Raw genomic sequence first — 14338 nt, 5'->3', positions numbered from 1 at the left:
TAAAGTAAAGTAGAATGTTTTAATATAAATAGATTTAACAAAATCTTACACATCACCTTTATGGACCAGATGGAGAGGTATAGGCAGATGGATTAAAAACAGGGTTGAATGACTGGATCCAATTTGAAGTGAAGTTTCTAGTGAAAAGTCCTAGGCATTTCTCCTTGGTCCTGTGTTTTGTTTTGTTTTCTTTTAAAAATAGTTTTATTTAGTGATTTGGATGAAGAAAGCAGAGGTAGGATATTTATCAAATTATGTACCAAATTAGGAGGTACTTTTTAGCAAGATGTAGTTTCCTTCCTAATCTCTTTTAATTAGATCTCTTTTTTGCTTTTATTTTGTTTGAGAATAGGATTGTTACCCCTTCTTTTTAAAAAAAAATAATTTATTTATTTTTACTTCAGCTAAAGCATAATAGATTTTGTCCCAGCCTCTTACCTTTACTCTGTCTATGCTTCAAGTTTGTTTCTTGTAAAGAACATATTGTAGGATTCTGGTTTTCGATCCACTCTGCTATCCATTCCTCTTTTATGGGAGAGTTCATCCCATTCACATTCACAGTTATGATTACTAAGTGTATTTTTCCATAGATCTTAGTTTTCCTACTGTTTATCTTCTCTCTCCTTTCACCCTTTCCCTTTTCCATTGGGTTTTGCTACTGTCTACCACCTCCCTTAACCTGCTCTTCCTTCTATGGGTTCTACCTTTCCTTTCCCTTTACTTAATCTCCTTTCCTCCTGCTTCTCTGTTGGGTAAGATAACTGATTCAACTGATTGTGTGTATTATTCTCTTTGAGCTAGTACTGATGAGAATAAGGTTCTAGCTATTCCTCTCACTCAGCTTTCCATCTTTCTCTTCCCTATAATAGATCTTTCTTACCTCCTCATGTGAAATAATTTACTCCATTCTCCTTTCCTTTTGCAGCCAGTGTATTCATCTTTCTTCATCACTTAATTATTTTTATGTCATTCCCTGAAATTCATCTTATACTCTTACCCTATATTCTTTATAAATGTACTATTAGTTAGACAGATTTTAAGAATTGCAAGTAGCATCTTCTCATGTAGGGATATAAACAATTTAGCTTTGTGGCTTTGTGTGTGTTTTTTTTTTTCTTTTTAATTTGATTATGCTTCTCTTGGGTCTTCATATTTTTGGTTTAATTCTGGTCTTTTCTTTATGAAAACTTGGAATTCTTTTATTTCATTGAAGGAACATTTTCCCCTTTAAGATACTATGCTTAATTTTGCTGAATAAGTGATTCTTGGTTGTAGTCCTAGCTCCCTTCTGAAATACATTGTTCTGTGATCTTTAATCTTTTAATGTTGCAGCTTTTAAGACTTATGTAAATTTTTTTTTTCTCCTGAGGGAATTGGGGTTAAGTGACTTGCCTAGAATCACAAAACGTAAGAAATATTAAGTGTCTCAGACTAGATTTGAACTTAGGTCCCTCCTGACTTCAAGGGCTGGTGCTCCATTAGCTATGCCACCTAATTGCCCCTTCCTATGTCAATTTGATTGTGGTTCTCAGATATTTGAATTGTTTCTTTCTGGCCACTTGCAGTAATTTTTTCTTGTCCTGATAGTTCTAAAATTTGGCTATAATTTTTTTTGGAGTTTTTATTTTGTGACTTCTTTCCTGAGGTGATCAGTGGATTCTTTTAATGCCTATTTTGCTCTCTAGTTTTAGGATATCAGGGAAATTTTCCAGATTCTTCTTTTGATTATGGCTTCTGAGTAATTAAATGATTCTGACATCCCTCCTGGATCTATTTTCCATGTCAGTTGTTTTTCCCATGAGATATTTTACATTTTCTTCTATTTTTCCATTCTTTTGAATTTGTTTGATTCTTGGTTTCTCATAGAATCATTAGCTTGTACTTGCCCAATTCTAACTTTTAAGAAGTTGTTTTTCTCAATTAGCTTTCGTACTTCACCAATTGTATTTTTGGACAATTGTACTTTTTAAGGAATTGTTTTCTTCAATAGATTTTTGTATATCCATTTGATTAATTTTGCTTTTTAAGCAATGTTTTCTTTTTCCAAGCTGTTGGTTCTTTTTTCATAATTCTCTTGCATTGTGTTCATTTCTTTTTCCACATTTTCTTTGACTTTTATTATATTATTTTAAGCTCCTTTTTGAGCTCTTCCATGAGTTCTTTCTGGCTTGAGACCACTTCTCATTTTTCTTTAGGATTTTGTCCCTAGCCATTTTGATATTGTTGTCCTCTTCTGAGTTTATTGATCTTCCCTGTTACCATATTAACTTTCTATGGTCAGATTCTTTTTTTTTTTTCTTTTGTTGTTGTTTTTGTCTTTTGTTCACATCTTTTTGGTTTTTTACCCTTTTCTTTTAAATTTGATCTTTGTTTTGGTGGTGGAAGGGACACTGTCTCAGGATTCTTGTGCCAAGGTCTGTGGGCCCTGGCTATTTCTTTACTTGATGCTGCACTGATGTTGCCTTGAGCCCCATGAGACACCCTTGTGTCTGAATCTGTGCTGAAAGGTTGTGGGGTGGAGAGTTTAGGGGTCTGGCAGGGTGCTATATTGGTCTTGCCATGTTCTGAGGCCAGTGGGTGTTTTTGTATTTCCCAAGGCACACTGAAGAACATGATCTGCTGGATATTGCCTCTTTGTCCAGGGCTATACTGAAGCACATAGTGGCTTTCAGAACTGGAGTCTGCCTGTTCCCTGACTATAGTGAGTTATATGGGAGAATCCTAGTGTTGGTGCTTGCCAGCTCCATCACACTGGGACTCGGGATCTATGACTGATTTGTTGAGGTGAGGCTTTCTGCTGGCTTGCTGATATGCTTCCTGTCTTGAACTGCATCCCCCTTTAGATCTTTCCTGTAGATTTTCCAAGTTTCTTGGTATCCAAGATTGTTTTACTCTATGTTTTGGCTGGTTCTGTTGTTTCAGGATTTGTTTTCAAGTAAAACAAGAAGATAAGTTGAAAAGCTTTTTCACAAACAAAATCCATGCAGTGAGAATTAGAAGGGAAATTAACTGGAGGAAACTTTCCACAGCAAAATATCCTGACAAAAGTCTTATTTCCAAGCTATATAAGGAATCTATACAAACATAATAGTAATTAAAAATAACACATAATAATATAATGGTAACAAATATATCAGAAAAAGTTATCCTTAGTAGAAAATTAATGTTTAAAGGGTTCTGATGGGCAGTTTGCAGAGGGAAAAAAATGAAAGTTATCAAGAGCTCTGTCAAAATTCTCCAAATTGCTCATTGGAAGAAAAAATTACAATAACTCTGAAGTTGTCTATTAAAGTGGCAAAAGAGGAAACTTGAAAAATGGAAATTATTGGGGAATGATTTTGGAAGACAGACACTAATGTTTGATTGGTATTTGGATCTATACACAAAGTCACTGAATTTTGCATACATTTGACCCAATGTCCCACTACTTTTGCATACTTGATCCACTATGAAGGCACGCATCTTAAAGAGTTAAAATAAAGGGAGAAAGAACCTATTTTGTTGTAGCAAAAAAGAAACAAAATGGGTATGATAATTGGAGGATCTGAACAGATTATGGCATATAAATATAATGGGAAATTATTGTTCTATAAGAAATGACAGCATCAACTGCTTATGAGTAGGCTGAGCTAATATAATAAAAATGACAATTCTACCTAATTTAATCTACTTATTCTGCTCCATACCAATCAAACTGCCAAGAAATTACTTTATAGAGCTAGAAAAAAGAATAACAAAATCCATCTAGAAGAACAAAAGGTCAAGAATGCCAAAAGGAATTAATGAAAAAAAAATTCAAACGAAGATGTCCTTGCTGTACCAGACCTAAAACTATATTATAAGCCAGTGGTTGTAAAAATCATTTGGTACTAACTAAGAAATAGAGTAGTGGATCAGTAGAATAAGTTAGGTTCACAAGAACACAAACCATTCCTCAATTGATAAATAGTCAAAGAATATGAATAGACAATTTTCATTTCTAGTCATATGAAAAAATGCTAAATCACTATTGATTGGAGAAATGTAATTTAAGACAATTCTGAAGTACCATTTCATACCTCTCAGATCGGCTTAGATGACAGGAAAAGATGATGAATGTTGGAGGGAAAAACTGGGACAATAATACATTATTGATGAATCCAACCACTCTGGGGAGCTATTTGAAACAAAGGGTTATAATACTATGCATACCCTTTGATCTAGCAGGGTCTCAACTGGGTCTGTATACTAAAGAGATCAGAAAAAAGGGAAAAGGACCCACATGTGCAAAAATGTTGGTAACAGCCCTTTTTGAAGTGGCAAGGAACTGGAAACTGAATGGATGGATGCCCATCAGTTGGGGAATGACTGACTCCTGAGATGATGTTTTATGAATGTAATGGATATTATTGTTTTATAAAATATGATAAGTAGGATGATTTTAGAAAAGCCTGAAAAGATTTACATGAACTGAAGCTAAGTGAAGTAAGTAGAACCAAGAGAACATTGTACACAGTGACAACAAAGTTATATGATGATCAACTGTGATGGATTTGGCTCTTTTCAACAATGAAGTGATTCAAGGCCAATAGACTTGTGATAGAGAGAGTCATCTGCATACAGAGAGAGAACTATGTAGACTGAATGTAGGTGAAGCATGATATATATATATATTTTTGGTTGTTATTTCCTTTTTTTTTTTTTTTTTTCTTGTGTGTTTTTGGATCTGATTTTTCTTGCACAGCATGACGAAAAAGAAATATATTTAGAAGAATAGCACATTTGCTACTGTTTAGAGGAGAGGTGAAGGGGGGAGGGAGGAATAAAAATTTGGAACACAAGGTTTTTGCAAAGGTGAATGTTGAAAATTATCTTTGCATATATTGGACAAATAAATAGCTATAAAAATAAAATAAATTCCAAGTTATCTGCTTTCTCCCAAGGGAAAAAAAAATGAAAGCTATGCTGAATTTATAGAAACTTTGGGGACTTCAAAGTAAAAGGAGAAGTACCAAAAGAACAATTTGTACAGTAATTATAATAATATCAGAGAAAACAATTTTGAAAAAGCATAACTTACGTTATCTTACATAATTCCAGAAGACTAGTAATGAAGCATGTTACCCATTTCTTGACAGAGAGGTGATGGACTAAAGATCCAGAATGAGACATGTATTTTCAAAATGGTTGATGTGTTCATTTCTTTTACTTTATTTAAATTACTTGATTCAAATGAGTTAGTGACTCAAAGTTGTTTTTAAGATAATATTTCTGTTACTGTATACAGTGTTCAGTTAATTTTATTCTTCATTATTTCATATAAGTCTTTCCATGTTTTTTCTAAAATCATTAAGCTCATCATTTCTTATATCACAATAGTATTCCATCTCAATAATATACTACAACTTGTTCTCAAATTGACAAGCATTCCTTCAATTTCCAGTTCTCTACAATAAATATTTTAGAACATGTAGGGTCTTTTCCTTTTTTCCTAATTAACTTGGAAACAGGCCTAATAGTGGTGAATGGATGATGAAGAAAGGTGGGATCAGGGCCTATAGATCATATAGTCTCATATTCCCCTATCCCCTGCTATAGAAACTACTGTAGGATGAAATATCTATATCTATAAATGAAAATGAGATGGGCTAATCACCTGACTAGAGTAGGGGATAGCTGTAAGTACTCTACTAGTACTCATAGAATATGCTCAAACCCAGAGGAAGGTGTCCAATGAATTGGGGAGCTCCTTTGTGGATAAGTCATAGGAATATTTGGGAAAGATTCTCTTAAGATAAAAATGTTAATTAGCAAATATTTAATAAGCATCTACTGTATCTCTAAGCACTGAGTATACCAAACTTTGAAAGATATAAAGACAAAAGTGATATAGCCCCTGCCTTCAAGAAGCTTACATTCTGGGGAAGAGGTAGTGGGAAAGAGGGAACAGAGATATAATGGGTATGTTACAAGTATAACAGAATATGTGCAATTAATATGAGGTAATTTGGGCTGGCATACCCTAGCAATTGGGTATGGCAGTGTAAGATAAAGCTTATATAAAAGGTGGGTGGAATTCAACCTAAATCTTGAATTAGGGATTCTGAGAGGTAAAAGTGAAGAGTGAATACATTCCAGGTATGGGTATAGCCAGGGGCAAAGCTCTTAGATAGGAGATGGAGAATTGGGTGTAGGAAATAACAAGAGTTATTGAGTATATTGATGGGAAGAATGTGTAAGGTAGTACAAATTTGTACCACGTTTATTCCCTTGAAAGGAATACCACATTGATATGATTGGATCCACTGAAGTTTTAAATGATAGTAAGCTGAGAATAAGCAGGGACACAGGATGATCCTTTCCTTCTGTAGAGCTATGATATTGTGTTTGGTGTTTAGAGGAGGGAAAGGTACCAGCAGAGGCTAAAAAGCTCCAAAATGTCACCCATGACAGCCATTCATTTAACCTTTGCCATTGATCTAGTGTAAATATTGGAAGTGCTGCCCTCTGTTTCTATCAGAATCACACTTAGCTTTAAGATCCTGTGTAAGTCCTAGCTCCTCTCTTAAGTCTTCTCTGAATACTCTGATCCACAGCCATGTCTTCCTTCTCTTGTGCCTCATTCTATATAGCACTTAGTATCTTTGCTATTCCTCTGGCACTTGTAAAAAGTTAATTTGAGGCAATGTGTGACATATGTATGTCCCTTCTTCCCAATTGGTCTTAAGTCTATCGAGGGAAGGGATAACGGCTTAGAGTCATAGATTTAGAGTGGGAAAGGACTTGTGAAGCCCCAGCTTCTATCACAGAACATTAACTATAGTAGGCATTCAGTAAACCCGTGTTGACAGATTCATTTGTTGACTGATTGATAAAGGTGGGATATGGGGGAGATGCCAGCCTCTAGGAGTCAGCATATTTTGGGCAGGAAGCCACTCTTTATTAAAGCTATAGACAGAGAGGTCCTTGTCTAGGAGCAGCTTCTGGGCCTCTGCTGTATCCTTTCATTGGCTTTATTACAAAGATCAAGGGACACAAAGTTGCCAAGAACGATGTATTCCTGGGGTCCTCCCTTTTTGTAGATAACTGAAGCTTTAGGGATACTAGAATGGAGGGAGTCTCCTCTCAAGGCTGAAGTTGTTTACTTAATCTTTTCTGTCTGTAACAGACTCTTTGTTCCATAATAGATTTCATGTAGCTGAGAAGGCCTATTTTAAAGTTATTTAACTAATTGATAATATAAACAATTGAACATGAAGATTATGTACCCAAGAACAGATTGGCTACTTGACTACCTAATTGGTTAATGACTAATTACTTTAGTCAAATAGCTATTTAGTAATCAGGTACAAACCAGTTATTTTAGTTAAACCATTTGAACTGAAACATAACCCCAGTCTCTCCAAGTTCCAGCCTCATATCACCAAATGCCTGTGGCACATTTCAAATTGGAAGTCCAGGAAATGTCTAAAATTGACATTCTCTTTCCCTCCAAGCCCTTTCCTCATCCAAATTTACCTATTTATGTCAAAATAATTTTGTCATCTTTCCAGTATCTTCAGTATCTCCAGTCTTAATATGATTAAAATTATTATCAGGTATTAGGTATAAGGTATTATCAGGCGCATTCTTCACTCTTCCTCACTCCATATCTCCAATCAGTTTCCAAGTCTTTCTGTTTCTACATCCACAACATCTCTCCCATCTGACTCCCTCTCCACTCACATAGGAGCTACTTTAGGAACTCTCATCACCTCTCACCTCGATTATTTCCACAGTTTTGTCATTTGTCTCTGCGCTGCAATTTTTACTCTATTCCAACCTATCCTACACACTGCTGCAAAGATATTTTCCTGAAGTACAAGTCTATCGGAGGCTCCACTTCTCTACCAACTCCAGTGTCTTCCTGTTGCCTCTAGAGTAAAAGAAACTTTATTTGGTTTGTTTCTTATAGAATGTGGACCCAACCTTCCTTTTCAACCACACTGGATATTATTTCCTCTCCCACATGTTGCAGCCAGTTGAACAGGCTTTCTTTCTGTTCCCCATTCAAAACAACCAAATCCTCTTGTAATGGTTTCCCACTGGCCATCCCAGATAGCTAGAAGTTACTTCCTTTTAAATCTGTCTTGTAGAGTGTCTCTTTTTCTTTAAGATGCAGCTCAGGCTCCATCTTTAACATGGAAGTCTTTTCAGATCTTCCTTCCACCCCCAGTTACTAGTGCTTTCCTTCCCAAACTATCCTATATTTAACATTTTATGTATCTGTCTATGTACATATATACATATATATGTATCTAAGGAAATATTTAACTTTATGTACTTTAATTATCTTTATATAGGCACACTACACATTTCTATTGTTTTATTTCTGTATATGATGTACAGTTACATTTTTGCTGTGTATTTACATATATGTATATGTTATATGTTTTATTCTACAGTCTAGTGACATTGCCATTCTTGCATTCCTTACACACATCGCTCCATTTCCCATCTCGGAGTGTTTGTGCTGGCTGTTCTCTATTCCTACAAGACTCTCCAATCCCATTTCTTCCTCTTAGCCTACTTGGTTTCAAGTCTCAGCTCAAGTCCTTCCTTTTTTTATAAGAAGTCTTTTCCCTTCTTAGTGCCTTCCCTATGCAATTGCCTGCAATTTATCTTGTCTCCCACATAGACTGGGAGCTCCTTGAGGGCAAGAACTTTAAAAAACTTCTTTTTTTTTGTATTTTCAGAACCCAACACAGTAGTCTGGCACAGAGGAGCCACTTAACAAATGCTGGTTGGCTGACCGACTCCATATCTTTTATGTGTACTTTCCGTCTTTCCATTAAACTGATATGAATAGGGATTACTTCATTCTTTATACTTGTATCCTCGATGCCTAACACAGTGCCTGGCACATATTAATGCTTATTAAATACTTGATTGATTAATTAGTTGACTGGCACAAAGTACACACTTAATAAATGCTTGATGAATGTCTAACTTGCCCTGGGTCACACAGATAGCAGGGAGTCAAATCTTGGATGCAAGCCAAGGAATGGTATTTGGATTCTAAATCCTGTGCTTGTTCCTTTATACTGTACTATGCATCTCCCGATTTCATTTTATTCTGCTTTTCCATAATGGTTGTCTGATTTCTTATGTCCTTAGAGAGTCAGATTTTTAGAAAATAACCAATGTTTGTTTGTAATTATGCCTGGTGTTTATGTAACACTTTGAAGTTTGCAAAGTGCTTTTATATGTAGTCTCATTTGCTTTCACAACAATCCTATAGGTTACCAGCTATTTATTATTTCCATTTTTCAGATGAAAAAACTGAGGCCAAAAGAGGCTAAGTGACTTTCCCAGAGTATTTAGAAAGTATCTAAATCTGGATTTGAACTCGGGTCTTCCAGATTCCATGCTTATCCACTCTATCCACTGTGCCACCCAATAGCCTAACATATACAATGTACATATTCTTTTAAAATTTCATAGCCACTTAAGGTACTAAGATGTAGCAAAGGAAGATAATTGGATGAATCTAAAAAATTTTTTGTTCATTGTATGATTATAAAGATGTGGACTATTGTAGCATATTGTCTGTAAAAACCATGTCTGTTCCCCTTTCCTGTTTTCATCAAAGATTCCTCAGGATATATGGGGATTATTTTTATGAAGGTTTTTAGGTATAAAAAGGAAGTGTATTGGTTGCTTTTTATTGATGTCCTTTTTTGCTGCAATTTTTTGATAGTAATAACATTTGTGGGATTTTCCCCAATAACTTGGTATCCTATTTTATTTTATGTTTCTTAAGAACTGATCCTTCAGTGTTCTTAAAATTGTGTTTCATTATCAGTGTATAATTGGCATAGTCCAACTATTTACATTTGTTTTATATCATGTTATTTCTACTTCAAACATTACTAAAGGTAATGTATTGTTACAATTCAAAAGTGATTTCACTGTTGTTAACAAAGAAAATTGTTATAAAAATCTTGACAGTGTTTTTCATTTTTTCCCTGTTTGTTGATTTTCTATGTATATCTTTAAATGCTCCTGGGATGATCTGGTATAATTGAGTCTGTATAAAACTTTCTGCAAATTTGTTTTTGCCTCTAGCATTTATTTTTGCCTTTTTAAGACAACACTGTTCATAATCTTTTACTATTCTCTTCCATAAGACCATACCATAGAGTTTATATTTTAAATTATTGTGCTCTTAGTTGCAATTTGTGTCAGCTTAACAAAAATAGATATAAAACATTTGCTGAGTGAGGTAGTTCCCATGATTATAAATTGATTGAACTATTTTCAAAAATAGTTTGCAATTGGAGGGGAAAGTTACAAAACTATTCATTCTCTTGGGCATGAACTCCCAGGAGATTAAAGAATAGTAAGGTTCAATATATGCCATGATATTTGTATCAACACTTTTTATATTAGCAAAGCAATGGAAACAAAGTGATGAGTGTCTATTAATTTTTTGAGTTTATACCATATTATATAGTAATTTTATATTGTTCTCCATATGGAAGTTTTTATAAATATGGAACCACATATACACATATATACCTATACTTATATATATGCACATTATGTATAGTTTGACTTTCCTATATAGGCTTTCTCATTTTTTTCAGGAGTAAAGAGATTTTATTCTAAAATTTTAATAATTTAAAAAGTGATTTGTGTCTGTATTATCAGAAGGCAAAAGAAATCTATTAAAACCCAGTCATGAGACTGTGAATTGGAAAACAGCAATCGTTCTCAGTTTTGGCAGTTACTTACCTTCTCTGAAACTCAATTTTCTCCTCTAGAGATTGGGAATATTTACCTTATCTACTTCATAGGTTGTTAGGAAATTCTTTGTAAACAAGGATGTGTCATATTAATACAAGCTATTATCATTTTACTGATTTAATATTCATATGCTTTTAAAAATTGTATTCTGTTTTTTCCAAATAAATGCAGATAGAGGAAATAATTAGAAAAGAAAGAAGAGCTATAGAGGAGAAATGTAGAAAGAGAATTAATAATTTAGCACAAAAGGTACAATACCACAACCCCTTTAACACTATTTCCAACTTTTTTTTTTTAGCTTTGCCAATTTGATGGTGGATTAGAAATCTCAGAATTGTTTTGATTTGAATTTATTTTATCATTAGTGATCATTCTGTGTGCTTTTAGATTTCAATTAATAAGTAACATTTTCATTTTTTAAAACTAGGAAGCAGAAATTCAGTATGAAGACCATATAAAGAAGATAATTGTAGAAAAGCAAGAACTTCAGTGGCAAAAGGTGGGTATTTTTCAATCCAGTTTGAAATTTTAGATTTTATTTTAGATGAATTCTGATGCTTCCTAAGAATTTTGACTTTCAAATTTGAAAATATATTAAGAATCATTGTTATGAAAATAAAATTCTTAGAGCTGTCTTCCCTAAAATCTCAGATTTTAACTGACAAAAACCTGAAAGTAAAATTTTTCTCCAAATTTCTAAACGTTGTTATATTTAGCAAAACTCAGAAAATTAGCCCAAACCCTCAGTTTCAGGGTCTGGAAATGATTAGATTTTTGCCTTAAAGAAATAAGGCTACAGTGTAGCACATTGGAAACAGCATATTTGAAAAAATTAAAAATTGGAAATTGAATTGAATTAGAGATTGCTTAACCTCCCTGAGCCTCAGTTTCTTCTACTGTAAAATGAGAGGATTGGATTCATAATTCCCTTTTAGCTCTAAATCTATGCTGATTTATTTCTATGACCTATAGAGTATCTTTAGTACCAAAACCATGTTTTCCTTGAGGCCATTTGTGATGGAATGGGAAGTAAGTCTTGTCCAAGGCTTGACTCTACCACTAGCTTGGCATAGGCAAATCACTTTAATCCCTGTATATCACTTATTTTATTTACAAAATAAATAACTTATAAAATAAATAAAATATGAGGTTGTTTCAAAGACCAAATAAAATAACATGAACTCAATATTTTATGTACTGTAAAACAACTATAAATTTAAAATGTTGATGTTGTATAAATTAAATTACAATAATTTATTTCCTTAGTTTCTCTAGGACCAAGGACATGTATTTGCTGATTGAGAGCTTCATCATTAGAGGACATTCTGACTCATTTTTGATAGCCAAGATGTATGGTTTTTTTGAATCCAGAGAAACTATTTTCATATTTTCTAATTCAGTATTCTTGTTCTCTCACTTAATATATTTGCTCCTTTGATGCTTTATGGAAACTTCTACTTTGTAGGTATTATTTTGAGTGCTACCCTCCTTTCCCCAACTAAGTATGTAAACTGACCTTATCATTTTGATACTGATATTCCTCCTTTATAAAATGGATTATTCTTATTCATTATAGACTCTAAAGCTAAATTTCATTTTGTATCTATTATCAACATTCTGGTTTATATTTAATGATCTCCACAAAGGAATCACTCCTCCTTCTTCTCTCCTCATCTCACATTCATCAGACATTTTCCTCCTCTATATCCTTCTTTTCCCTTGTCACTCATAAAGAAGTGGACTTTTTCTTTGCCAAGGCAAACGTTTCTCCAGCAGATTGTCCTTTCTATGGTCTCTACTCTCTTGATATTCTTTAAACTCTCTCTATTTCTTATTCCTTCCCTGTTGCCTATGAACATGTCACATCTTTCCCATCTTTAAAAAGCTTTTATATGATTCTGCCATTCTTAATGGCCATTGTTCTGTCTTTCTCTTCTTCTTTCTCCAAAACTCTATGAAGAACTTGTCTAACTTGGTGCCTCTACTTAGGTTCTTCATTCCATCTTAAACTCTTTGCAATCTGGCTTCTGATTTCATCATTTAATCAACTTCCTCTCTCCAAAATCACCAATGCTCTCTTAATTTTTAAAGCTAATGGTCTGGTTTTTCATGACACTTTTCTCTTGGTCCTTCTACTTGTCTGACTATACCTTCCTTCTCATTCTCTATTTTCTGGTTGTTCATCCAGATCACATTCCTTAGTCATATATGTCATCAAAAGCTCTATCCGAGTCTTATTCTCTTCTCCCCTTTTCCCTTGATGATCTCATCAGGTCCTATGACTTCAATTATTGTTTCTGTGCAGATGATCCTCCATTCTTTTAACCTAGCCTCTCTCCTGAGCTTCAGTCTTCCTTCACCAAATTCTTCTTTGACATTTTAAACACAGCAAATCCTAAATAGAACTCACGATTACTCCCAAACCCTTTACTCTTCCCATCTTCCCTAATATTATAAGGGCAATTCCAAATTCTCAGCCTCATGATCAGCTGGATGTCTTTTTCAGACTTATTCCACAGGGCTAATCTCTTGCCAAGTCTTGTTTCTATCATCACAACATCTCTTCTATATGTCCTATTCTCTCCTTGTTTGCCACCCAACCACCACCCAAATCAGGCTCTCTTCACCTCAGCCCTTCAGATTGGTCTGTGTCTTAAATCTCTCTTCACTCAAGTAATCTTCTTACTATGTTACTATCTCATCCCCAATTCAGTACATTTCAGTGGGTCCCTCTCACCTTCAAAATTAAACATAAAATTGTCTGTTTGACTTTTAAATCCCTTCACAACATGGCCCCTGTCTATCTTTAGAGTTTTCTAAATACTCCTTACCCATCACCTTCACTCTCCCATCCCTATATCTTTCCTGATCTCTGTTACCCAGATTACCTGCCTTCCAGATTCAGTTCCATCCCCTTCTTCTGCAGGAGGGCTTTTCTTCCTTCCTCCACTCCCCAATGATTTTGTCTTCCCTTTGAGATTACCTTCTGTTTACTTTGTATATCGAATGCATATGTTGTTATTTGCATATTGTCTCCTTCATTAGATTTAGGTACTTGAAGGTACCCAATGTTTTTGCCTTTTTTGTATCTTTGGTAATTAGCACAGTGTCTGTCACACAGTAAAAACATTATAAAAGTTGGTTGACTGATTGACTATACATGTAAGGGACATGAGTTCCACACAATAGATCAGATACAGAAGAATACAATGGAAAGAGCCCTGGATTTTCAGTAAGAGGACTTTTGTTCAGATCTTTATTCTGCAATGTACTATCTTGTTGGAGACACAACTTCTCCAGGCTTCCATTCCTTTTTCTTGAAAATGAAAAGGTTGAGTTTCACTTTACGATAGATTTGAAGCACTTCACTGATTTCATGCAAGATCATCATAGGATTTTGCTCTGGAAAGAATTTCAAAAATCATCCCAATCCATCCCATGCCCTCAATTTATTTTTTCCTCTTTCTTTTTAAAAAATTAAATCTTAATTTTTTTCAATGAACAAGCATTTATTTTATTTCCTATCCACTTCCTTCCCTTTTCTTCCAAAAACTACAAGAAAAACCTAATC

At 34.2% G+C, this 14338-nt stretch overlaps 1 protein-coding gene across 2 annotated transcripts in view; it reads left to right on the top strand.

Annotated features, from left to right (window-relative positions):
* The window catches only part of CCDC73 (coiled-coil domain containing 73), a 108557-nt gene that overhangs the window by 17734 nt on the left and 76485 nt on the right, over positions 1-14338 (top strand). For both annotated transcript variants that reach the window (XM_051966962.1, XM_051966961.1), the window contains exon 2: positions 11195-11266. In XM_051966962.1, the coding sequence (XP_051822922.1) occupies positions 11195-11266 (72 nt within the window). The remainder of the gene's footprint in view (positions 1-11194; positions 11267-14338) is intronic.

This window comes from Antechinus flavipes, chromosome 6 (genome assembly GCF_016432865.1).
Source record: "Antechinus flavipes isolate AdamAnt ecotype Samford, QLD, Australia chromosome 6, AdamAnt_v2, whole genome shotgun sequence".
NCBI lineage: Eukaryota > Metazoa > Chordata > Mammalia > Dasyuromorphia > Dasyuridae > Antechinus > Antechinus flavipes.
The sequence above is the reverse complement of the archived record's forward strand: the minus strand, read 5'-3'. Positions and strand labels throughout refer to the sequence as shown.